Below are 23,782 nucleotides of genomic sequence, written 5' to 3'. Positions count from 1 at the left end.
GAGTTTGTGCATCGATGCTAGGACGCCATTCATTTTTAGAGGCGGACTAAGAGGGAGAAATATACATATAGTAGACAATGGTATATACATAAAGGCTGGTAATAGTGTACATGATCTTTTACGGCTTTTAGGCAGTTAGAAGACAACAGGGGCAAGGCTATGAGAGAGAAGGCATACATTGCCTCATACAATCAGATAGGAACTCCTTTGCTTCTCAGGACGTTGATGCCCGCATTCAGCGTGAAGCCGGCCCATTGTCCCATGGATGCTACAGTTCCTCCAACGGACTGGACCTCGTCCAGCCTCCTATCCAAAAACTTTCTGGTTTCCAAAAAGGAGGGCGATGTGTCATTAGTCATGAACAGCTCGCTGGAGCTGTAGACCATGGAAAGGGCCGCCCGCTTGGTATACCATGAAGGGTCGACAGCCTTGTCGCCGGCCAGGAACCAGATGTCGTCTGACAAGGTGGCCAGCTCTGCTAGCGATGTAGGCATATGGCTTGGCTGGGCCATGATGGCCAAGGCCTATGCGAATTGTTAATAGAATGATTCCCCATGCGACTCAATTGAGCCTGAGACACATAGACAGACCTCTTGCCATCTGTGTATAGTTTCCTTATTGCCCATCAGCCGCTCCCAGGTCAAGGCGGCGACTTTGTCATTGACGCTTGCCAGCGACTCATCCTTGAGAAGCTCTTGGCTTTTCTCAGCCAGTCGCTCGCGCTGCATGACGAGATGGTAGTGGATCAGGCTGAACTGGCCATCGGGTAGGATGCTGGAGCTGATGTCTGGGTATCCGGCATCGCGGGCACCGAGGCCAATGGCGCGCAGGGAGAAGCCATGCTCGGGAATGTGCTTGTAGGCGGCGGCGAGGATGGCCCTGTCGACGGTACCAAAGGGCCCTGGCGGAGGAGGGTGGTCGTAGGAGTGGTAGCAGCTCTTTTGCCAGATGCGGGACGAAGGTGTCGGCGCTGCGTGGCGGGCAATTGGGCGGCGAGCCGATCTCGCCAGACGAGCTGCGGCCCTGGGCAGGGAAGACGAGGAGGACATGGTGGTCGGAACTGTGAGCTTCAGCCTGTGAGCTTCAGCCTGTGACGGATGCTGATGATGCGCTGTCGGTCGAGGGGTCTGCAAATTCGAAGCTCTGGATCAGCCCGGAGAGTGGATCCCGGCGGGAGCCTTTGAACTACTAGTAAGGTCCCTAGAAAAGGTACGCCGAACTTTCAAGGCCATCAAAGCGACAAATCAAGGACATGCGCTTTCTCTTCTCATCCTCCACTGCCTCGTCAATTGTTGCCAACGCAGCATGCGCCGTGTAACTACTGCAGCTGGGACACGGCATTGCTGCTGGCTGGCCTGTATGTAGCAGTGATGCGGCATCAGTGTATGTGTATCAAATCGTTCAACCTCGTTTAGTCAGCCCTGTAGCTCCAATTGGCCCTGATGGGTGTTTGCGCATCCTGGAACCTTGTCTGGGATCCTGGGATTGCATCATACATGAAGCCATGCATGCATCTCTGGGACAACTCAACAAACTGCTGCTTGGCTTCAAGGGCGGATCCTGGCAGACGAGTTGCATTGCTCCAATCGGGCACAATTGCTGGCATTGGCCCGTTGGACAGCCAATACCAGTGCTGAGGACCGGGACATGCGCTTTGCAGTATCATGCTTTGATGCTGGCCCCATCAATACGAGCAAGGCCCCCAGCGCCATACTTGCATACCTACCCAGCAGCAGATGGCAGGATCCGGCGCCTGCTCTGCTCTGCTCTGCTCTGCTTGCTTGCTGTGCAAATCACACGAGCCTTTTGCCCGCATCCGGCCATTGGAGTTTTGTAGTCCATGTACCCTGCTGGCCCTCACTCACATGGCATGGCATGGCACGGGCCTCAGATCAGAGATGCGCAGAGCAGAGCCTCAGCGCTGGAGAGAGGCTGGCCCTCACCGATCGTGTCGGGTAAAGCACCTTAGCATCAAGTTAGTTGCTTGAGCGGAACTCGATTCGATCCACTTCCACTTCCGGGCTCTGCTGCTCCCGCCGTGCAGTAGCACGAAATGTGTCTCTAGCTCAAGGTCCAGTTGGTGTGAGCAGCGGCTTGTGCCTTAGAGTTCAGGCACTAGTACAGTTCTCGCTGCAAGCAGTCAATACCTGTTTGTGCCCAGGTGGTCAATATCAAATTGCTCCTGCCGCCGTAGGTGCTTCTTTTGCGTAGCTCACACGTGCTGCCATCAGTACCTAGGTACCTAAGCCTTTGCGAGATCTCGGCGTCTCTTTTCCCTTTCCCTCCATTTCATTCCATTGCAGGCATCGTCGCCTATCCCCCACGGAGTCGCACTGCTACGACGACTCGAAACCTAGACGAAGCACACCGGTCCAGCCCAACCTTGGGACCCTCCAATAGGATCCTCCCCGTGACCCTGGCCTCGCATCCGCAGCCAGAAAAAAAAAGGCAAATCCCCAAAAAACTTCAAGGCTGGTGTGAGGAGCCTCCCCCCTTGACGCACGCAAGACAAGGTGCACACCTGTGACCGGCGCTCTCCTTGGCCTCGGAACCGAACGGCGCCATCGTGGACGAGCAGATTTTCCCGGCTTCAATCCACGCTAAAGCCCACGTACGTACGTCCCTCGTCACTGTTGGTGGCCACCATCACGTCCGCCAGCATCCAGTACCAGCGCCTCAAGCTCTCCCCGTTCCCACTGCAGACTGGACGCAATGAGCGACGTGCATGCAGCTGCTGCTACCACATGCTGCGCGAACTTCCCTCCTGGCCTGACTGGCCCAGGCCCGACCCCCCTGCAACTCATCACTCTGCTTGGCTGTTTAAGAATTTTTCTGGTTTTTTTTTTTTTTTTTTTTTTTTTTCTGTTTTTTTTTTTCTTGCTTCTGGATTCCTCTCTCCCACTCGGCCCCCATGAGCTCATCGTAGCTTACGGGTGTTTGTGCTCGCGCTAGTAGTTCTGGTAGCAGTACCTTACCTTAGCCTTGTCCGGGCTCTATGCTACATCCAGCACTGGCTCTGCCCAGCACTCCCAAGTACCTGCGAGTACCTCCCGGCCTTGCCCAAGCTGTCCTTTTCTGCGCTACAGGTGCCGCTTTACCTCTTTGTGCCTTTGCCTGGTCGCGCACTGCCCGCCCTCCCCGTACCTGCGTTACCTGACCACCGGTATCTCATCCATGGGTTCGTAGGACTGCTAGGCACCTTGTTGGTTCTGACGCAACAGAACGGGAGCTTTGACGGGCGCTGCTGAGCTGCTGCTGCTGCTCTTGTGGATATATGGGCATTATATGGGCGGGCAGTTTACCAGCATCGCAGCAGACCTCTATAAGGGCCTCTCTGTACAGGTACCTCTGCAAGAAGGTACTCGCAGGTACTCCCTGGCTTGGGTCCCAGGTAGCGGTACTCGTGCTGTAGCTGCCACAGCTCTGCGCCTGCACCCACCCCACGCCGCCTTCAGCCTCTCTGCACGCTCATTCGTCGCCTGCTCCCCTCCCTCCAGTGCGCGCGTTCTTTTTCCCTTCTCACCACCAGGCTTGACAGCATGCCATGCGCCTCCGTTGTGCTACCCCCTCCCTCTAATTGCCCAATTGCGACCTGCTGGTACTTGCAGCCCCTTCTATGCGAGATCCGTTCTTCCTGTGCTGTGCTGTGCGTTGCTGACTGCTGTGCCGTGGCTTGCCCTCTCGCCAGAAGTCGCCCATAATCCTGCCGTCGTCGCGACCTGGCTCGAGCTGCCCTCCAATCTGTTGAGACACCCGCTCTGCCTCTGACTGCACGCGACAAGGCTCAAGGCACAAGGCACAGAGCCTTTCTCCTCCTTTGTATCGCATAAATCGCCATGGGTACGTCTTCTCTTCCATTGCACTCGCTCTCGCGCGCTTTGCCTTGCTTTGCCTGTCCTCCTCAACCTCTGTCTCTGCGTTGATCTGCAGCCGATTCGTCTCTCGATTCTGCTCCCGCCATCTTGCTCCCAGAGCCTTTGTTTCTGGCCGACAAGACGCGTGCTGCGGCGCCATCTCATTCTCTCTCGCCGAGCAGTCCAGCCTTGACCTTCCCCCCCCCCCCCCCCTCCCCTCCACTCATTCTTCTCTCCTGGCTCCTGGTATTTGGAAGCCGCCCTCTTCTGCAAGAAAGAGAGACAGAGAGAAGCAGAGACGCCTCTGTTGACTTCATCCACCGTGATACCACCTTGGATGTAACTTATTGCGCCGTTGCCGGCTGATACGTCCTCCTCGGGGCTTCTCTTCGACTCACCTCTCTCTGTACACTGCATTATCATTGACCCCCCCTTACTTGCATGTCCTCCCGCCTTGCTACTCCGCCGGCCTCTCATCTCTTTACACCCCACCACTACCTGGGTACATGACTGTTGTTTCTATTTCAACCAAGCCTGCCTTTTCCCTCCATCTCCTTTGGCACAACTTGGCCATTTTGCTTTGCCTTGCCCGAGGGCTCTTTCAACGCCAGTCTTCTAACATTTTCTCTTTTAGCTGACTCCGGCGATAACTACCGACCGGTAAGTTTCATCTCATCTACCTGACCTCTGATTTTCCATCTACTACATGCGCATTCACTATACCCACCTTGGTTCTCTTCCGCTTGACCTGGAGGAGCAAATTCTACGCCGCCACCCCGCAGAGGCCACTTTGTTCACTATGCCGTAACCCGTGGATACGTCACTGGCATGTGTCAAACTTATCATACAAGGCTGTCCTTGAGCTGCCAAGGCCGTCTACTTCATTGCTCGGCTCATGGCGGATGAATGGTTCAGTGCAGATGCGTTATGCTTCTCTGAGGGATTCTCCATGCTCGGCTTTAAGGGGGTAAAAAAAAAAGAGAAAAAAAGAAAAAAAAAATAACCAACCGCCATACCAAGTAGCACTATAGGCAACTCGTGGCTCAACTACATTCATTCATCCAACCCGGCCCTACCGTCGTCACATCTTACATACTCATGCTGAAAAGATACTGAGATGACGAATGCTAACCACCTTGTAGCGTGAGAGGTCTCGATCTCCTCGCCGACGTTCTAGGAGTCCAGGCCGACAGTCTCGTCGGCGGTCCTATTCACCTCGCAGCAGATCAAATAGTCGAGACGACTATCGCCGGGGCCGTGATCGCTCCCCAATGACTGGGTCAGGACAAGCGCCCGCCGGCGGCAATGCTGGCAACTATGGGGGACAGGCACCCCATCGATCCTACGAAGACCGGGCCGCTGCCCGAGAGCAGATGATGAGCAACATCCGCGAGACCTCGCAGCAGGACCGCCGCGTCTATGTCGGCAATCTCTCCTACGATGTCAAGTGGCACCATCTTAAAGATTTTATGAGACAGGGTGAGAACAAGATTCTATCAACGTGGACAAGGTCGCAGACGGATACTGACGTAGAATTATTTCGACACAGCTGGAGAGGTACTCTTTGCCGACGTATTATTACTTCCAAATGGAATGTCGAAGGTGGGCTTCATCGCGTAGCTTTTGGTTGGCTTTCTTTTGTAGTCTTCTTCCCTTTCTGGTTTTGATGGAATGGTTGGGTTGACGGGTTGGGACGATGTCCTGGGTATAATTGTAGGGATGCGGGTAAGTTTCCTCTCTTGCAGTCCTGTGCCTAATTCTTTGTGGCTAACTCTTGCATGACAGAATTGTGGAATATGCTACAAGGGAGCAAGCGCAGCAGGCGGTTGCTCAGCTCAGCAATCAAAACCTAATGGGTCGCCTTGTCTACGTTCGAGAGGTTTGTTAACAACTTGTTCTCACCCAGACAGGGAGACGCTAACCTGATGTTTTCTTCTCCAGGATCGCGAGGCCGAACCTCGATTCATCGGTGCTACGGGGGGTGCCAACCGTGGCGGATTCAGTGGTGGCGGCGGCGGTGGTGGTGGCGGCATGCCCGGATTCAGCCATGGATACGCAGGCGGCCCCCCCTGGCGGGGGAGGCGGCGGCGGCGGCGGCGGCGGCGGTGGCCGTCAAATCTACGTTGCCAACGTTTGTTTACTCTGGTCCAAATTTCCCATCGTAGGATAATTTCAACTAATCCTCATTTAGCTTCCATATACTGTCGGCTGGCAAGACTTGAAAGATCTCTTCCGACAAGCAGGCAAGTACTCGCTGCTCTATCAAAGGGTACAATTTTCCATATAGTTCATCGTTACTAACTCCTCACTACAGCCCGAATCGGCGGAGTGATGCGTGCTGATGTGCATCTCGGAGCTGATGGTAGACCTAAGGGCTCTGGAATTGTCGTTTTTGAGAATCCCGAGGACGCACGAAACGCCATCCAACAGTTCAACGGTTACGAGTGGCAAGGTCGTCTACTTGAAGTTCGCGAAGACCGCTTTGCTGGCGGCGGCGGTGGCATGGGCTTCGGTGGTCGTGGAGGATACGGAGGAGGTATGCGTGGTGGCTTTGGCGGCCGTGGAGGCTTCGGTTTTGGTGGCGGCCGCGGAGGCTTCGGCTTCGGCGGACGTGGGGGTTTCGGCGGTGGCGCCCCTGGAGGTGGCCCCGGAGGTGGCCCTCCCGGTGGTGGTCCTCCCGGTGGTGGTTTTGATACTTCTGCCGCGCCAGCAGTTGCCCCGAATGCCTTCACCGACAACGCAGCTCCAGGGACGGAACGAAATGAGATCATTTATGTTCGAAATGTAAGTCTTGAGCCAAGCCCCCCCTGGGAGTCTGTCATTCGGCTCTTATATGCAAGGCCTAGACTAACTTGCATGCAACAGCTGCCATGGTCAACCAGCAACGATGATTTGGTTGAATTGTTCACCACAATTGGCAAGGTCGAACAAGCAGAGATTCAATACGAACCCAGCGGCAGGTCTCGAGGCAGCGGTGTTGTCCGTTTTGACTCAATTGACACCGCCGATACGGCAATTGCCAAGTTCCAAGGTTACCAGTATGGTGGTCGGCCGCTGCACCTGAGCTTCGTCAAATATCTGAACCAAGCCAGCGGTGACAGCATGGAAACTGATCCTCACGCCGGACTGACACAAGACCAGATTATGTAATTCATTTTCGGTCTAAGACTCTCAAACTTGGCCCAGTTCTTACTTGGAAAATGGCTACTGACCATTGCCTCGTTTGAAACCTGTTTCTTTTTCTTTGACAGCTGCTTTTCCTTCTTATGAGTTATTTCTGTTTTTGTTTTTCCGTTTTTGCGTTCGCATATTCATTCGTCTAGGGCTACTGAAAATTGATTTGCGGGAAGCTACATCCAAAATCGTGGGAGACTTTACTCAACATCGCGGGGAATCTTTTGACACTGCTGCCCATAGCTTGGGTTTCAGCTGTCTGGATTAGAATGTCACTTATGGAATATGGGGAAAAGGGGAACTTGATTTGTTTTCTGACGTATAAAGTCTGGGAAGGAGACGAGGCGAAACGTTTGCTATTGACTTTCTTACTTTTCTTTCTTCTCTCTTAATCTCGAAACGGTGCGTAGGAGAGCGTGGTGAAGGTGCGAGTTTTAAATATGACGTGATTTGCGGACTGGATAGGTGGCGAAGGAGGCTGCCGCATAGAACATAACAACCATGGCATTTTGTAGCCTAGAGTTTGAATCTTGAGCGTAAGATAAATAGGCAGGCGACTAGGATGACGGACATAGTGGTACACATGATATATAGGTACTAGACTAGGTCTGCAACGGAGGCGAGATAATAATGGCTGGAAGATGGGTTATAAAACCAACCGAGCATATAAGATATGGAACAAATCCGCCTGTAGGCTCGCACAGAGAGGCCACGGCTCAGCATACGCGCGTCAAATTATTCTTACACTTTCTTCTTCCTAACAATGGTGCCTGATAACATCATCTTTAGCTAAGATAAGTAGTAAGATGCCGAGGAACAAGAATAAGGACGCCCAAATGGATGTCGTTGTATCGGGCTTCCAGAGTATATACGTTGGTTTAAATAATTAAGCACATGCCGTATTGTGGAGGCGAGACCGTTATGACAAGATATAACACCATGTACTGGAAATTCTGAAGCTTTGCTGGAATTATCAATGAGATCCTTTGCTGCTTGGGGTGGCCACAGCGCGGTATCCCCATATACATATCAAAACAGATCTTGGAAGCGCGCTCTTCGCCATTATAACCTCTGTATGACTCTCCTGTATGTATATATGTATACATATGTTTTTCATTTCATTTTTGTTTCCTTCCTCTTCCCTCTCCTTACCCTTACTCCTATGAAGTAGCCTTCTTCTTCTTTGCCTTTGCCTTCTTCTTGCTCTTGTCCCTCGGCTTCAACAGTGTCATTCCCGCCTTGCAGACGTCGGCATACCGGACGTAGAAGGCTTCCAGCTCGTGGGGCTGAACAACGGTTGAGAGCTTCTCCTTGTCGGATCTATCGCGCTTCGACTTGCCGTTTGTGGCCTTGATGATGATTGGGAGGGGCTTGTCGGGGAGGAGGTCTGGGAAGAGCTTGGCGGTTGTTGATTGTTCGCTGGGGTCGTATGTGACTAGATTGGGTAAATGAGTTAGAGAGGGATCCGAATCCAAGTGCCAGAGGATAGTTGTAGCCCCAATTGGGTGGGATGTGGTGGTGTCTTACGTCGCTTTTGTGTTAGGTAGATGGCGCCATGGTCGCTGCTCTTTCTGTGGTTGAACAGATGGCCGAGCTTGTCGAAGAACTGCGCAGCGCCAGGGGTCAGTACACTTGCGCGTTTTACGGCGTCACGAGCAGAGGAGATGCTATATAGATGCTGACCTCGTCTTGGCTAAGATGCCCTGAACTCATCCTGGAGGCGGGAGTTTGTGCTGGCGGTTTTGGCGAAAGAGCTGCCGTTGAAAGTGGGATGTCGCTAGTTTGAGGTATGGATCATCTATCTAATTCTGGAGTAAGATATCGATAAGAGAACGGGTTTGGCGTTAGCGCGGAATTCATGATCTGCTTGCGCGATGGTCTGCTGTACAAGTGCGATAATCATGGCAAGTCGTGAGTATAATTATTGATTTCTTGCCATTTGTGTAATTCAGATTGTGCAAATTGCAGAAGAACTATGTAATAAATTTCATACTTAGTCCGACAACAGTTGATGCTTTCGTATATTTTGCTTGCTGCTGATGGTAAATCCTACCTATGGAAGCTCAATAGTTCGAAAAGAGCTCCACTCCAGTCCAGATTCCATTGAAAATTCGAGATTGTGCTTCGCCATGTGTAACATACACTTGGGTAATTATTTCAGTTATAGCATATCGTTTCGCTAATGCATACTGCAAATTATCAGTACAGAATCCATCAGAGAGGCTATTGGACACAAGGCCACAGGGCGCAAACAAGTACCTGAATGGAAGCACAAAGTACACGGCGAGGCTAATGCACCCTAGCCCCTGTAAGTTGTGAGATCCGTGCCCATGCTACTCCGTAAAGGACAGCATACCCTCTTTTTTCGTCCCCTGCCGCTCCCAGCGTTGGAGTTACGGCTTCCGTTTTTGCGACTCTCCCCCACATGTCACGCCTGGCTAAAGAACAGCGTATATAGATTGCGGCTTTCTTGACACGTCTCACTCTTCCATGATTCGAACTTCTCTCGCCAACTTGCTGGCGCCCATTGTCCCGCGACGAGATCCCATGCTCAACTTGTCTTCTCTCCAGCGAGCTGCTCTTGTTCTCTAGGTCGAGCACCTCTGGCAACCCAAGATGCGCTTTCACTTGCCAAACCTGCTTGTGACGGCCGCACTTATATCGGCCGGCGCTGTGTTGGCGCAAGACATTCCCACAGATGTGCCCGTATCGGCGCTCCTGACTTCGGCGCAAGAGCATCTCACAAAGGGCGAGACCAACGAAGCGCTAGCCTACTACGATGCCGCCATCGCTCGCGATCCCACCAACTACCTGTCCTTCTTCAAGCGAGCCACCACCTATCTGTCGCTCGGTCGCGCAAACCTGGCAACTGAGGACTTCAACAAGGTGCTTGCCCTGCGACCAAACTTCCCGGGCGCGCACATTCAACTCGCCAAGATCAAGGCCAAGGCTGCTGAATGGGATGGCGCAAAGGCCGATTACGCGGCGGCGGGCGAGGCCTCTGATTCCCCCGATGTGCTGGCCCTAACGGCGGCGGAGGAGGCAATGAAGCTTGCGTTGGCTGCCGAAAAGGAGGGGAACTGGGAGGAGTGTGTCAATCATGCGGGAGATGCCATCGTCGTCGCCTCGAGATATGCGCCGTTACGTGAGGCGCGGTCGCACTGTCGCTTCGAGCGCGGCGAGTTGGAGGAAGGCATTGGCGATCTCCGCCACGTGCTACAGATGCGACCTGGCGATATCTCTCCCCATGTCGTCATCTCAGCTGTTTCGTTCTACAATTTGGGGGATCTTGACGCTGGTGTCGGGCAGATTCGGAAGTGTCTTCACTCCGATCCAGACTCGAAAGTCTGCAAGAAGTTACACAAGCAAGAGAAAGCCGTTACAAAGGCCTTCAACAAGGTCACTGGTCAGCTTAGCAAGGGACAATACACCACTGCAAGCAGAGCGCTGGTCGGAACGGAGGAGGAGCCTGGGCTTCTTGCAACTGTAGAGGGACAAGTCAATGAGCTGCGCGAGGAAGGGAGAATACCTGCCAAAGGGAAGGTCTTTTTATACGAACAACTGGTCGAGATGGTTTGCCAGGCATACGTCGAGGTAAGTAATGTTAACGCGCAGCCCACCACTTTCTTTTTCCTATTTTTTTTTTTTCTTCTCTTCAATGGTGCTACCGGACCATGTGCTAACACTATTGTGAAACAGTCAGCTAGCAAACATGCCGATAAGTATTGCGATGAAGCCATTCAGCTAAATGCAGACTCCTTCTGGGCTCTTCTACATCGCGGCAAGACGCTGCTAAAGAAGGAAGAGTTCGAGGCAGCTATTCAAGCATTAGAAAGTGCAGCGAACGCGCATCCTGATAAGAGAGACAAGATCAACCCAATTCTGAACAAGGCACAGATTGAACTTAAACGGAGCAAGACAAAAGACTACTACAAGGTTCTTGGTGTGGCCAACGATGCTGATGAGAGACAGATCAAGTCTGCATACCGCAAGGCATCCAAGCAGTACCATCCAGATAAAGCTCACAAGCAAGGCATTACCAAAGAGGAAGCGGAGAAGAAGATGCAAGGCATCAATGAGGCGTACGAGGTGTTGAGCGACCCTGAATTGCGCGCCCGGTTTGACAGAGGAGACGACCCCAACTCCAACGAAAGAGGAAGCCCATTCCAAGGCTCGCCGTTTGGTGGCCAGCACTGGGCATTCCAGCAGCCCGGTGGAGGTGGAGGACAACAATTCAAATTTCACTTCAACAACGGGCCATTTGGATTTTAAAAGGAGTATTGTTCACAAGGGATTTTCTTCCCTTTACTTTTCATTTTTCTAGACAGTGAGTGTTGGAGAGCGAGAGATGGGTATACATCACTTTCAGCATCATCATATGAGTATACTATGCGTAGCGTATATATCATTAAAGCAGACATTTTCTTGGCCTCTTGTTTTCCTCGGCTTTCCATTTTTTTCCCATGTCTCTTACTGTAACATGACGAAATGGTTCCTAGAGCAAAGGCGAATCGCCTATCCACGCCAAATGACCAAATATACACACAGGCATATTTCAAATATCCACGGACATTGAAGCCATATCCAGCCTAGGTTGATTTACTCTCTTTCTCCCATGTAAAGGTACGGTGTCAAATCTCTTTTAGCCTTGGAGTGTATGTCTTCACTTTTAATGCTGCGTAACACTTGCAGCTATACCGCTCTCAAGAAGTACTTGTGTTAGGTGAAAGCAGAAAGTACTGGTACGCCTTGAAAAGAGCGCTAAAGTGCTTTAGGCCAAATGCAGCTTAAATGTCCGTGGATATTTGGAATATCTATATCCGTGGTATTTGGAAGTTCGGGCTTATCAGATTTTTTTTGGCTGCTCGGGAGTCGGAATGGCTGCGCGCATCTCACATCTGATATCCCGGGATTAGTCCGCAGCAGCGCATGGTGGGGCTCCCACTCGCACCTCGCAATTGCCTCCCGGACTCCGAGGCCGTCAACGGAGACGAGCTGGAAATTTTTATAGACCGGTTCACAGGCTCCGCTCTGAAGCTGCCCGGCTCGTGGGATTCTGCGAAAGGCGAAACATCCATCTTTACTCCCTCACTCCTCTCGCTGCTCTCTCCAGTAACTCGCTTCTGCTCGACATCTCAGCTGCCGATTGCTCGACGACGACGATCCTGCCCGCCCATTGATCCGACCCTCGTCCTGGTTCTGCGACTCTGCGCCCTTCTCCGCACGAAGCTCTCAGCGGCCACATCAGCTACAAGCAATCGGCTTTGAACTGTGAATTGCGCCCTACTTCGCCGACAGCCCGCAAAAGTCGCCGCGCTTCTGCTGTCGCTCTCCTCTCCCTCCCCTCGACACCAACTTCGACACCAACTCCTCATATTTCTACGCCGACCGTGCTGCCTCAGCACGCTGCATCTGCCAACCTGGCTGCCATCAATTCCAAGACTTTTGGCGTAGCTTCTGACGCTGTGGCCGAGATGGCCCAGCCGCCAAGTGGCAAGCCTGTGGTGGAGGAGGAAGAAGACTACGAGTGAGTGATGCTCTACGTGATGCGACTTGCGCAAACTGAGACTGTCTTTTGGAATACTTTTCTGACTTGCATAGCTATGAATCTCTCCCGCCAAACTTTTCTCTGCTGCAGAACATGGCTGCCGGAGCATTTGCTGGCATTGCTGTAAGTGACTGATCTCCTGCTGCCGAGGTGCCGCGGGCGACAGCTCGGCTGTTGACCCATTACTGAATGTCTACTGACCAAGATTCAAGGAACACACCGTCATGTATCCGATTGATGCGATAAAGGTAATGCCCGCCTGGCGGTTGCCCCTCTGCTCTGCCACAACCGTCGCCATCCTCTTCCGACCTAATACTAATGCCGAGGCTCTCAACGGTATAGACGCGAATGCAAGTTCTCCAACCGCATGGAACCACAGCACATAACAGCGTTATCCGAAATACATTTCACATTACGCGAACCGAGGGTGTATTCAGTTTATGGCGCGGCATGTCCAGTGTCATAGTGGGAGCTGGTACGTTGGTCTCATGCATCCAGGCTGCATTATCCCTGTCTCTTTTTTTTTTCTTTTTTTTCCAATATGTGGCCCATCTTCTAACCAGTCTACAATTCATAACAGGTCCTGCCCACGCTGTTTACTTTGCGACGTATGAAGCCGTCAAACATGCCATGGGTGGCAATCAGGCTGGCGTACACCACCCTCTTGCTGCCGGTAAGATTTTTTGTTTCTGCCGAACATCGTTTGCTCTCTCCTTGACTAACTCGATGCCCTACAGCTACAAGCGGTGCCGCAGCTACGATTGCCAGCGATGCTTTCATGAATCCATTCGATGGTACGTAATCACCATAAACATTGAACCTGTGGATGCTGTGCGTATAGCTTACCGACGAATATCTTTATAGTTATCAAACAACGTATGCAGATGCAGGAGTCTCGAAAGATGTATCGCTCCATGGTCGACTGCGCCAAGTACGTCTACCGAAACGAAGGCCTCGGTGCCTTCTACATCTCCTACCCAACCACGCTCTCCATGACCGTTCCCTTCACCGCGCTCCAATTCCTCGCATACGAATCCATCTCAACCACGATGAACCCGGAAAAGACATACGACCCCGTCACCCACTGTCTTGCCGGAGCCGTTGCCGGTGGCTTTGCCGCTGGTCTCACCACCCCCATGGACGTTATCAAGACGATCCTACAAACGAGAGGCACATCCTCCGATCCGCAAGTCAGAAACGTCAGCGGCTTCACAGATGGCTGCAAGCTACTGTATAGGAGAGAGGGCTTCAGGGGCTTTTTCAAGGGCGTCAGGCCCAGAGTTGTCACAACGATGCCAAGTACTGCTATTTGCTGGTCCGCCTATGAATTTTCCAAGTAAGCCGCCACCTCTCTGTCTCTCTCTGTCTCTCTTACGCCCCGTGCCGAGCATAGCCGAGCGTAGGTAAAAACGAGCAAAAACCACATTCATGCTGACTTTGATTGCTTCCTTAGAGCGTATTTCATTAAACGAAACGACAATTTGTAAAGAATAATTGCGATGAATAGTAATTATAGAGATTATACCGAGTACAGAGCCATAAGCTATAATTACACACAATTTTTTTTTTCTAAAAAAAAAAGTTAAAGTAAATAGACGATGTTTGAATATAGTATTTTCAGATCAGCATTAGCTGTAGTTATTTCTCTCGTGGAGATTGCATGTATATATAAAGTGGATATATTCTTGTTGATGAGGCTGTGAATATTGTGAGGTATGATGTCGATCGCCGCTTAAGAGTAGCGGCTCGTTACAGTGTTTGGCGGCCTTGTGTTCAGTGCGTAGCAGTGAATGCGACAGCGGCCCTCTTTTTCCTCCCCCTCCCTAGTTACGCTATTTAGCTTTCCCTAGTTGAGATCTGGTATCGGCAGAGCTTAGATCATAATAGCTTGTGGTTACTCATCCGGTGACGCCCTCTTCTATCCACCAGCAGCCACCTGACGTTCAGGCAGTAACAACTTAAAACCACAAATCCAGCACCAGCTGACTGCCTTCGCATCACGCCTCCTCCAACAGGATCCCTTCTTTCTTTGGTTCGGGCATATGATTGATATGCACATCGCTGGCACATTTGACGTTTACGGTCTTTGGCCTGTTCCTATTCTCCATCTTACGAGCGATTCTAGATGATCATGCTTGGTTGCGCTTTGCCATCAACAGAGCTCCGCGACTGAGCTTCCAACATGGCGCCCAAGATTTTTGGACGACTTACCGCGTCGACGCAAGGCGGTCGATCGTTTTACGAACAGCTGCGAGGCTACGACGATGAAGCAGACTTGGACACGGAGGCAGGGCCGTTAATGGCAGACCACGACTTTATGCCTACGGCCAGGCATCGCAACAACACCGACAGCGTATTATCACCAGAAGCGGACAGCGTACACGGCGGAGCCCAGAGAGCAGCTGCCGATGGCCGAAGCTCTTCTCTAGGGTGGCCACACGATGACGAAGGCGATGAGGACGTGCCTGCTTCCCTCCTCGTGGAGCCTAATAAGGCGACGGCGAATCCAGGCCTGGCTCGAGCAGAAGCACCGCATGAATCCCAACATTATGACAGCCCTAATCTCTCGTCAAGCCACAGCCACGCCCCATGGCGGCCGCCGGCTGACGAAAGGAGGCACGAAGTTCCGAGGCCAAGCACACGGCCGGCCACCACGCCTTATATACCGTCAATAAACGCCGGGGCATCGTTCAATCGGAAGAATACGGCGCTATGGAAATGGGCGAATGTCACGAATCTCGACAGCTTTATGAGAGATGTTTATGACTATTACGAAGGGGGTGGGATGTGGTGCATCATGGTTGTAAATGCTCTGTGGCTACTGTGAGTTACAATCATGGGCTTTGAACCAGCTGCTGTGAATACGGCAAGAACTAACACAGAGAGACAGGGAGACTTTGTTCGTGGCCGTCTTGTTGACCTTCTTGACTCAGTGCGTCAAGTACAGCAGTATACCGCATAGCCACTCGCTGGGTGAAGTCGTCATACCTCGCTGCACCCAGAAAATGTCGGGATGGTGGGCGTTGGGAATATGGTTCTACTCCTTCTTCTTCATCTGGAAGTCTGTGCAGTATTTCTTTGAAATTCGCCGTTTACTCTTCGTTCGCGAGTTTTTCATTGTCCTTCTCGAGATTCCCGAACAGGATATGCAGACCATCTCTTGGCAGGATGTCGTTGCTCGAATCATGACTTTGCGGGATCAGAACCCCAGGACGGCCTCAGATATACCGCAAAACCTACGACGCTTTATTGGCAGCCAGTCGAAGGAACGATTAGACGCTCACGATATCGCCAATAGACTGATGCGCAAGGAAAACTACCTGATTGCCATGGTCAACAAAGATGTACTAAATTTATCGCTTCCGTTTCCCTTTCTCCGAGGACGTCAGTTGTTTTCAAAGACCATGGAATGGTATCTGCATTATTGCATCCTTGACATGGCTTTTAATGAACTCGGTCAAGTCCAACAGGATTTCTTGCGTGCTGAACGAAGGGGAGTTTTGAGCCAAAAATTGAAGCAGCGGTTTTACTTTGCTGGCTTTCTGAATCTTCTATTTGCCCCCATTGTCCTTGCGTATGTCATCATCGTTTACTTCTTTACATACTACAATGTGAGTACTGCACTTGCTACGAAACAAATCGTATAATCATGACTAATTAACAATGTGCAGGAGTATCAAAAAGATCCGAAGCTGGCTGCGGCTCGTAAATACACCTCACTCGCCGAATGGAAATTCCGCGAATTCAACGAGCTGCCTCATATATTTTACGAGAGACTTCACATGTCATTTCCATTTGCGACCCGATACATTGATCAATTTCCAAAACGCATGACGGAGGAAATTGCGCGGAGTATCTCATTTATGTGCGGAGCTCTCACTGCAATCCTCGCAGTGTGCACGCTGCTAGATTCGGAACTGTTCCTATCATTTGAGATTACAAAGGATAGAACTGCTTTGTTCTATCTGGGAATTTTTGGAGGCATATGGGCAATCACTCGAGGCATGGTGTCTGAAGAGTCTATGGTATTCAATCCCGAGTATGCCCTAAGGAACGTGATTGAATATACCCATTATATGCCCGACCACTGGCAAGGAAGACTGCATAGTACCGATATCAAGCAGGAGTTTTCCGAACTCTACAAAATGAAGGTGGTCATCTTTTTGGAAGAAGTCTTGGGCATCATAACAACTCCCTTGCTGCTACTTCTATCACTACCCAAATGCAGTGATCAGATCGTGGACTTCTTCAGAGAATTCACGGTGCATGTAGACGGCTTGGGCTACGTCTGCTCATTTGCTGTCTTTGACTTCAAAAAGGGACCAGGCCATCCCGATCGCCAAAGAATTCCTCAGGATGTCCGTGAGGATTACTATGCAACCAAGCACGGCAAAATGGCTGCATCTTACTATGGATTCCTCGACAACTACGTTATTAATCCAAAGACTGGTATCCCTGGACATATGCCTCCAGGATCGCAGCAACCATTCCATCCTCCGCCTGCATTTCCAAATCTGAATTCACCTACTCTGGCAGCAGATATGCAAGCTTCTCAAGCAGGAATCACAGAAACGGGAAGGAATAGAAGCCGGACCGTTGGACTGGGCACGTTTCCCAGAGGAGGGCACAGCATTACGCAGCCATCCCCTATGGCGTCTATGCTGTTGGATCCTCGCCACCAGCCATCCATCACAAACTTTGGAGCAAGAGGACCGCATAAGCCGCGCCCTTCGCGAGGAGCGCACCGCGCTGATGGACAAATCCCCGAAGAGCCATATGAGGCTGATGCGGATGCGGATGCAGCTGGACTGGGAGGCGACAGCTCCGAAGCCGGAGCCACGCTCGGAGAATCCATGTGGCAGACGTCACCTGGCAGGGAGCTCAGCAAGGAGAATAGCATGGCTAACTTCAATGAGCCAGAGGCTGGTGTGCTTGGACTGATTAACCAGTTTCGGCAGGCACAGCATCACCGCCGGGGAGGGGTCTTTTAGATCCTACAAGGGGGAACGGGAGGAAGGATTTTCTTACTCTTATTCTTTGGGCAATTTGCAATTTTCTTAGAATCTGGATTCAGAAGGGTTGGAATTGGGGCGTTTTTTGGGCGTTTTGGTTTTTTCCTTTTCTTTTCTAAATGGTAACACGCTTGGAAAGGCGTGGGTATTAAAGCGTTAGAATTCTTTGTCTCTGTCATAGTATGGATAGCTAAGCGCTACAAAGCGAAGTTATACATGAATTTACTCAGTATATATTATTCAATCAGCCACAGGTTCTATGCATGCTATATCAGTGTGGTGCTACTTTGCTTTGCCATATCAGAAGAGTCTAGTGATCTGGTTCGTAAATACGGCTTCTTTTTAGCTTTATTATTTTATAATATTGTACAACTCATGAACAAACTCGGTGACTCTACAAATAGATCCAGCTTAAGTTTGACGCTTCGCCTCCTTAGCAACCCTGGGATATGCAGCCATGCTTCGCTGCTGCATCCCCAATTTCTATCTAGTTTCTTTCCTTTTCTCGTTTTGTCGCTACAGATGGCCTGTTGGTCGAAAAGACAGCTTTCCCCCCAACAATGCCATTTCATTCGTCAACCCCATGCCACACTAGACTTGGACCAGAACGACGCAGCTTAGAAGTGCAGGGCCTTGGCGTAAGTGGCCATGGCGGCCTCCTTGAAAGCCTCAGCCAGAGTGGGGTGGGCGTGGCAGGTTCGGGCAATGTCCTCGCTGGAGGCACCGTACTCGAGAGCCAGGGTGGCCTCGGCAATCATCTCACCGGCGCCAGGTCCGACGATGTGGGCGCCGAGCAGGCGATCAGTCTCGGGATCGGCGAGGATCTTGACGAGACCCTCAGAGTCGAGGTTGGTCTTGGCTCGGGAGTTGGCGCTGAAGGGGAAAGTGCCAATCTTGTAGGGGATGTTCTGGCTCTTGAGATCCTGCTCTGACTGGCCAACCCAGGCGACTTCGGGGTGGGTGTACATGACGGACGGGATGCATCCGTAGTTGACATGGCCGTGGCCCTTGGAGATGTACTCGACGACGGCAACGCCCTCCTCCTCGGCCTTGTGGGCCAGCATGGGTCCAAATGTAACATCACCGATGCAGCGGATGTGGGGGATCTTGGTTCGGTATTCAGAGTCGATGATGACGCGACCTCGCTCGTCCAGCTCAAGGCCGATGTTCTCGAGGCCCAGGCCCTGGGTGTAGGGTCTTCGGCCAATGGCGACCAGAACCACCTCAGAGTCCATCTATGACGCACGTTAGCACCGATGCTGCTCGAACATATTATAACTGCCATTTGGTAGGCTACTTACGCTCTCAGGCTTGCCGCCCTTGGCAGCGTCAATCTCCAGCTTGACAAGCTCGCCGGAGGTATCGCCGCTTACAACCTTAGTGTTGAGCTTGAATTCAATACCCTGCTTCTTGAGGATCTTCTGGGTAGCCTTGGAGATCTCGGTATCCATGCCGGGTCCACCGATCTGGCCGAGGAACTCAACGACGGTAACCTTGGATCCCAATCGTGACCAAACTGAAGCCATCTCGAGACCAATGATACCACCTCCAATGACAGTCATAGTCTCGGGGACCTTCTCCAGAGCAATAGCGCCAGTGCTGGTGACGACGCGCTTCTCGTCGACGGTGAGGCCAGGGAAGGGAGTAGCCTCAGAACCGGTGGCGATGAGGATGTTCTTGCCGCGGAGGACGGCTTCACCGCCATCGTTGAGGTCGACCTTGATTTCGTTCTCGTTGATGAAAGAACCAGTACCCTTAATATACTCGGCGCCGTTCTTCTTCAGGAGGAACTCCACGCCCTTGGTCAGGCTGTTGACGGAGGTTTCCTTGGCTTTCATGAAGTTTTGCAGGTTCAGCTTGACCTCGCCGACCTCAATACCTCGGTTTTTTGTGTCGTGGAGGATTTGGTGGTACAGATGTGAGTTGTTGAGCAGAGATTTTGAAGGAATGCAGCCGACATTCAGACAGGTGCCACCAAGGGTGCCTCGCTTCTCAATGCAAGCAACCTATTCGCAGCAACAAGTTAGTTTCTAGATTTTGACTGCGCAAGGCAGAGAAGGAGTGAAAAGCCTCAATTTTTTTTTCCCCTTACCTTCAAGCCCTCCTGTCCAGCCTTGATAGCTGCAATATATCCGGCAACACCACCACCGATAATAATCAGATCCTTCTCCTCTAAAGTCCCCCCTGTCAGCACGTGTATCAAATCTTGCGCAAGCCACGCAGCAGGCAGGATACGGGCTACAAACCAGAAGCAGAGGCGAATCCTCGGCCCCATCGTGACAGAACTGGCGCGGCGACGGGAGACCTGCTCGAAAAAAAGATGCGGGTTAGCTACGCGAGAGATTTTCCACAATCGCAGATAGAGCGACTGCTGGAGGGGAGCCGGGCACTCACGCCAATTGCCTGCTCGGCAGCGTGCGGATGGCACTTCGGGGTATCAGGCGGCTTGCGAGCATGCTGGGCAGCCGTTACTGGGAGCGATGTGATGAATTGATGGAGAGGATTGTCGACGGTTTGGAGATCCGAAAAGAAGTGCATCGGCCTGGGCCTATAGCAGAGCCGGCCGGTTTTAGGGAAGCTCCGCTGCGTCCCAGCGTGGTTTCCACGCTTGATTACCTGAACAATGGGGACTGGGCGCTGTCAGGCAAACAAACGGTACTAGCAGGATACTAGCTGGGTACTCCGTTCGCTGAAGCCAGTGCTGCTGGGCGAGCAGCGCAGCCCCACGACTCCAGCTTTTTGTCCTCGTTTTTTGCCCCTCGACATGTCGTCACGAGGTATCGCTGCGTACCCCTCTTGTTCAGCGGCGCAAATCGGCCTCGATCGCTTAGAGGCGGGACGCCCCCCGGAGAGCTGAAGTTGCCTAACAGAGGCACAAAGGAGCATCTAGCTGTCTCAGTACAATAATCCCGAGCGAGATGATATCAACAGGCCAGTGGCCGCCCGTGAAGGGGGAGCCCAGCCTGGCAGATCTTTGCGCTTCGGCAAATTGCCACTGCTGGACGAGGATTCGCCGGGCAGACCGGGCAATATGGTGACAATATTAGTGTCTCTTTTTAAATTGTCGCGCTGGTTCCTGGCAGTTTTCGTTGAGCATCCCTATCCTCGGCAACCTGGTTTCAAAAGGGGCATTATACTCCGCCTGCACGTCCAAGCAGCGACCAATCTATGTACGTACTCTATATATAGGTATATCCGTGATTCCTATTATTACATGATTTGTATGACCCTAGTAAACATCCCGGCGAGACCAGTTCTCTGGGTTTCCCTAGACTTCTCGGGCTGCTTGAGCCTGCACAGTAGCCTCAGCCTTGCCCCTGACTCTTTCCAGCCTCTTCGCCTCCCGTGGCGTTAACAAGTTGCTTTTCCGTAGCTTCTTTCGAAGAAACCACTCCAAGCCGGCCACAAGTGATGGCACATCTGCCACCGCGCCAAATATCTTGGCCACCCTAGCGCTCTCTTTGTCCTCGTTACTGCCTCGACAGGCCTGCAGGAGGCTGACTATGAGCTGCTCAACAAACACAAGAGTCCAGGAGTTCAGCCTAGAAAGATGCAAAGGCTTCAATATATTGATGTTCAAGGCCCCATTAGATATCAGAGTTGCGTAGAAACGGGCCACATGGCCAAGGCGACGCTCGTCTTTCATCTTTTCACTGTCGGCAGTCTCCTCCTCTTCTGCTTCTTCACCAAACATAAGCTCGCCAAGGCTCCGGAAGATTCTCCAAAGCCTGTCTTGAAAAGCAAACCTAATCTTGTTGTTGATGCAGGCTTGTTTGCCCACGAGTGCATAGTATTCGTTGTAGTTTGCTTCGCTCCCGACACATTGTACAAGAACACGTGCAATCTCATTTTGATCGTCTTTTTTCAGCTTGAGGTTGGCATATTGCCGATATCCATGTTCATAGTCTGTCGCGGACATGAGGGCCGTAAATATGGCTATTTGTGCCGAGGTGTGAAAGCCTTGGCCGCGAGCCTTCTTCGAGTAATCGGGCAGCACAATGTCCATATCCTCGTCGTCTGTCAGATCTTTATCATTCTTTTGTGGTGCGGACTTTGTCTCCTCTTCCAAATCCTGATATGTTTCCTTTGCTGGCACACTTGCTCCCACCAGCCACCATTTGCCTCGTGTGTCTGCTTTTTCTATGTCTTGCAGACTCAAGCCCATGGGTGCGAGACCATCGAGTCTCCGAGACTGTGATTTAAGCTCACCAAGCTTCTTTCGAATGCGGAGAACGTGATCTGATACGATACCAGAATCCAATCCTCGAGCCTTTGGTTTGCTCTTACCAAGATCATTAATCGTCTCGACTATGAACTTTGTACGTACAGACAGGTTAGCGGGCCCAATTTCGCCAACTGCCTTGTTCAATATGGATGTAACGTGCTTGAGCGCATTTGGGTCATCACGCCGAAGAAGGCGGCCCGCCATGCGGCAGATACGTAAAAGGAGCTCAACGTTTAGCTCGTTCAACTCTGAGAGAAGTCTCTCCATATAATCAAAGATGATTTTGCAGCTCACAACTTCGAACAAGTATAACTGTGTGAGATATCCCAGAATGTTTGACGCTTCTTTGGGAATTTCTGCCAAATGAGCCCCTTCCTGCATGATGCTCTTGTATGAGCCTTGGAAGCTCACTACCACCTGCTGCGTAAGGTGGGATCCAAAGCTAGATCCAATCACTTTGTAAACCGCGGCGGAAAAGCCACCTGTGAGAACCAAGAACTGGTCTGGGACACTTGAAGACTTGTACATTTGCGCCAAAAGCGTACTTGTAAGAATCTCGGTTATGTCGCCACGAGCGTTGTTTTGGTAAAGCTCCTCGACAGATTTGACAATTTGTAGGATATTTGCTTCCGTCAGACGATTCACCAAACCCTGGATCTGCTTCTGTAGCCGCATGATGATTTCTGAATCTGAGTTGGCGGCTTTTCGCAAAGATGGAGGCACATATTTGGCGACTACTGCTCCCGTGGTCGGAGCTACATATGGATTTTCCTTCACCCTGGCATGCGTACGATGTGATGAGCCTTCCTCTTGGTTGTTGTTTTCGCTTCCATCGTCTGAAAAATCGAACCCGTCTTCGTCTTCGTCTTCTGAGCCGTCTGACATATCAGAGTCACCCTGGGCAGCTGAAGCACCCTCTGCTTTTCTCCTTTTTGAAGCTAGCCAGTCGTCATACTGCCTCTTTCTTTTGAGACTGTCATCGGCTTCTATTGTCTCAGATTCCGCCCCAACGTCGCCCAAAATATCATCGAGCCCATCATCTTTAAACGACTTCGGCAGCGATGAAGATCCTTTCTTGATGCGTAGTTTCTTTTCAAGTTCCTCAATTTCCTTATCATCTTGAGCCAATTGTTCGCGAACCCTTGAAGAGACTCCCTCGTACTTTGATGATCTCTGTGCCTCGTCGCTCTCGGTACCGCTATCCGCATCGCTCTCGGCATTACTGTCGCCCTCGCTCTCGTCTTCTAAGCCAAAGTCGTCTCCGTCTTCAATTTCAGAGCCGTCGCTTTCACCATCATCCTCGACTTCTCGCGAGAAGTCATCTTCTTCCTCGTCAGTCGGTACTTCAGAGCCCTCGTTGTCGCTCTGGACGTCGTCTCTTGGTATTGGTTTTGCTGGAGGACCTTTCGAGCGTTGTGTGTTTCTATCTGGGCGAGTAGAATTGATCCCATTGGCTTTTTTTTTCGCAGGAATAGCCTGCCTCGGGTGGTGCTGTGTCCTTTTTTGCGCTCTTTCAGCTTTCCGACGCGATACTTGGCTGAAATTTCCCTTGATCGGTTTGAACGGGCGCCTTGGTGCCTTTTGTTTGTCTTCTGGCACACTCAAGCCCATGCGCTTGAAGAGCTTTTTTTGAAGCTCCGCAACGTCTGCGGACGGCATGACAGCGAGAGGAGAGCAAAAAAAAAATAGAATTATAATGCGATGTTTTCCTTTTTTTTTTTTTTTCTTTACATAGACATTACGAAGGCAAAGCTTGATTCAGCTACAAAGGCTGCTTTCATTAGACGAGTGTCGCGGCAAGAATATGGTAGCAAAAAAAAATTAATGGAATGACGTACTAGGCCTAGTAAAAGCCCAGGGGTCTCGGCCGCTGCAACGGAAAAATTCAGCCGCCAACAGCCTACGGCCGGAGGGAACAATAAACTCCTACTGGATTTAGCAGGACTAGAGAATTTTGTGAAGGGAAAGG

The 23,782-nt window shown here is 51.5% G+C and overlaps 9 protein-coding genes across 9 annotated transcripts; 5 read left to right on the top strand and 4 right to left on the bottom strand.

The window, feature by feature from the left end:
- Positions 1-191: 191 nt before the first annotated feature.
- TrAtP1_008070 (uncharacterized protein) lies at positions 192-1,049 on the bottom strand (the record flags this gene model as incomplete). The annotated part of the gene is made up of 2 exons (XM_014086435.1): positions 192-524; positions 591-1,049. The coding sequence occupies 2 exons, from the start codon at positions 1,047-1,049 to the stop codon at positions 192-194; spliced, it is 792 nt and encodes a 263-aa protein (XP_013941910.1).
- A 3,021-nt stretch (positions 1,050-4,070) lies between these two features.
- Positions 4,071-7,004, top strand: TrAtP1_008069 (uncharacterized protein; the record flags this gene model as incomplete). Its single annotated transcript, XM_066113769.1, has 11 exons — positions 4,071-4,293; positions 4,489-4,514; positions 4,997-5,333; positions 5,404-5,456; positions 5,572-5,579; positions 5,640-5,733; positions 5,796-5,874; positions 5,936-5,985; positions 6,046-6,097; positions 6,169-6,638; positions 6,720-7,004. The coding sequence occupies exons 3-11, from the start codon at positions 5,126-5,128 to the stop codon at positions 7,002-7,004; spliced, it is 1,299 nt and encodes a 432-aa protein (XP_065969857.1). The 5' UTR covers positions 4,071-4,293; positions 4,489-4,514; positions 4,997-5,125.
- Positions 7,005-7,952: 948 nt separating this feature from the next.
- TrAtP1_008068 (uncharacterized protein) lies at positions 7,953-8,798 on the bottom strand. Its single transcript, XM_014086497.2, has 3 exons — positions 8,712-8,798; positions 8,556-8,634; positions 7,953-8,463 (listed from the first exon to the last, which is right to left on the bottom strand). The coding sequence occupies exons 1-3, from the start codon at positions 8,739-8,741 to the stop codon at positions 8,189-8,191; spliced, it is 384 nt and encodes a 127-aa protein (XP_013941972.1). The 5' UTR covers positions 8,742-8,798; the 3' UTR covers positions 7,953-8,188.
- A 622-nt stretch (positions 8,799-9,420) lies between these two features.
- Positions 9,421-11,975, top strand: TrAtP1_008067 (uncharacterized protein). The gene is made up of 2 exons (XM_014086496.2): positions 9,421-10,622; positions 10,728-11,975. The coding sequence occupies exons 1-2, from the start codon at positions 9,645-9,647 to the stop codon at positions 11,298-11,300; spliced, it is 1,551 nt and encodes a 516-aa protein (XP_013941971.1). The 5' UTR covers positions 9,421-9,644; the 3' UTR covers positions 11,301-11,975.
- Positions 11,958-12,296, top strand: TrAtP1_008066 (uncharacterized protein; the record flags this gene model as incomplete). The annotated part of the gene is made up of 1 exon (XM_066113768.1): positions 11,958-12,296. One exon carries the CDS (start codon positions 11,958-11,960, stop codon positions 12,294-12,296), a length of 339 nt encoding a protein of 112 aa, XP_065969856.1.
- Positions 12,297-12,502: 206 nt separating this feature from the next.
- TrAtP1_008065 (uncharacterized protein) lies at positions 12,503-14,063 on the top strand (the record flags this gene model as incomplete). Its single annotated transcript, XM_014086495.2, has 8 exons — positions 12,503-12,555; positions 12,630-12,699; positions 12,789-12,824; positions 12,919-13,051; positions 13,157-13,249; positions 13,314-13,370; positions 13,441-13,912; positions 14,030-14,063. 8 exons carry the CDS (start codon positions 12,503-12,505, stop codon positions 14,061-14,063), a joined length of 948 nt encoding a protein of 315 aa, XP_013941970.1.
- A 423-nt stretch (positions 14,064-14,486) lies between these two features.
- Positions 14,487-17,827, top strand: TrAtP1_008064 (uncharacterized protein). Its single transcript, XM_014086494.2, has 3 exons — positions 14,487-15,399; positions 15,467-16,187; positions 16,248-17,827. Exons 1-3 carry the CDS (start codon positions 14,759-14,761, stop codon positions 17,565-17,567), a joined length of 2,682 nt encoding a protein of 893 aa, XP_013941969.2. The 5' UTR covers positions 14,487-14,758; the 3' UTR covers positions 17,568-17,827.
- TrAtP1_008063 (uncharacterized protein) lies at positions 17,814-20,111 on the bottom strand. Its single transcript, XM_014086493.2, has 5 exons — positions 19,983-20,111; positions 19,835-19,893; positions 19,681-19,760; positions 18,890-19,594; positions 17,814-18,823 (listed from the first exon to the last, which is right to left on the bottom strand). The coding sequence occupies exons 1-5, from the start codon at positions 20,042-20,044 to the stop codon at positions 18,206-18,208; spliced, it is 1,524 nt and encodes a 507-aa protein (XP_013941968.1). The 5' UTR covers positions 20,045-20,111; the 3' UTR covers positions 17,814-18,205.
- On the bottom strand, positions 20,112-23,619 carry TrAtP1_008062 (uncharacterized protein). Its single transcript, XM_014086492.2, has one exon. It carries the CDS (start codon positions 23,470-23,472, stop codon positions 20,857-20,859), a length of 2,616 nt encoding a protein of 871 aa, XP_013941967.1. The 5' UTR covers positions 23,473-23,619; the 3' UTR covers positions 20,112-20,856.
- Positions 23,620-23,782: the final 163 nt, after the last annotated feature.

The sequence above is a fragment of the Trichoderma atroviride genome, chromosome 4 (assembly GCF_020647795.1).
Source record: "Trichoderma atroviride chromosome 4, complete sequence".
NCBI lineage: Eukaryota > Fungi > Ascomycota > Sordariomycetes > Hypocreales > Hypocreaceae > Trichoderma > Trichoderma atroviride.
The sequence above is the reverse complement of the archived record's forward strand: the minus strand, read 5'-3'. Positions and strand labels throughout refer to the sequence as shown.

Coding starts and splice junctions, on each gene's coding strand:
- TrAtP1_008062 (XM_014086492.2), bottom strand. CDS start 23,472: ATGCCGTCCGCAGACGTTGCGGAGCTTCAAAAAAAGCTCTTCAAGCGC.
- TrAtP1_008063 (XM_014086493.2), bottom strand. CDS start 20,044: ATGCTCGCAAGCCGCCTGATACCCCGAAGTGCCATCCGCACGCTGCCG. Junction 19,894..19,982: donor CTGCCGAGCAGGCAATTGGC/GTGAGTGCCCGG, acceptor TTTTTCGAGCAG/GTCTCCCGTCGCCGCGCCAG. Junction 18,824..18,889: donor AGGGCGGCAAGCCTGAGAGC/GTAAGTAGCCTA, acceptor CGTGCGTCATAG/ATGGACTCTGAGGTGGTTCT.
- TrAtP1_008068 (XM_014086497.2), bottom strand. CDS start 8,741: ATGAGTTCAGGGCATCTTAGCCAAGACGAG. Junction 8,635..8,711: donor GGCATCTTAGCCAAGACGAG/GTCAGCATCTAT, acceptor GGCGCTGCGCAG/TTCTTCGACAAGCTCGGCCA. Junction 8,464..8,555: donor CTACCTAACACAAAAGCGAC/GTAAGACACCAC, acceptor TACCCAATCTAG/TCACATACGACCCCAGCGAA.
- TrAtP1_008067 (XM_014086496.2), top strand. CDS start 9,645: ATGCGCTTTCACTTGCCAAACCTGCTTGTGACGGCCGCACTTATATCG. Junction 10,623..10,727: donor TTTGCCAGGCATACGTCGAG/GTAAGTAATGTT, acceptor ATTGTGAAACAG/TCAGCTAGCAAACATGCCGA.
- TrAtP1_008064 (XM_014086494.2), top strand. CDS start 14,759: ATGGCGCCCAAGATTTTTGGACGACTTACCGCGTCGACGCAAGGCGGT. Junction 15,400..15,466: donor GTAAATGCTCTGTGGCTACT/GTGAGTTACAAT, acceptor ACAGAGAGACAG/GGAGACTTTGTTCGTGGCCG. Junction 16,188..16,247: donor ACTTCTTTACATACTACAAT/GTGAGTACTGCA, acceptor AACAATGTGCAG/GAGTATCAAAAAGATCCGAA.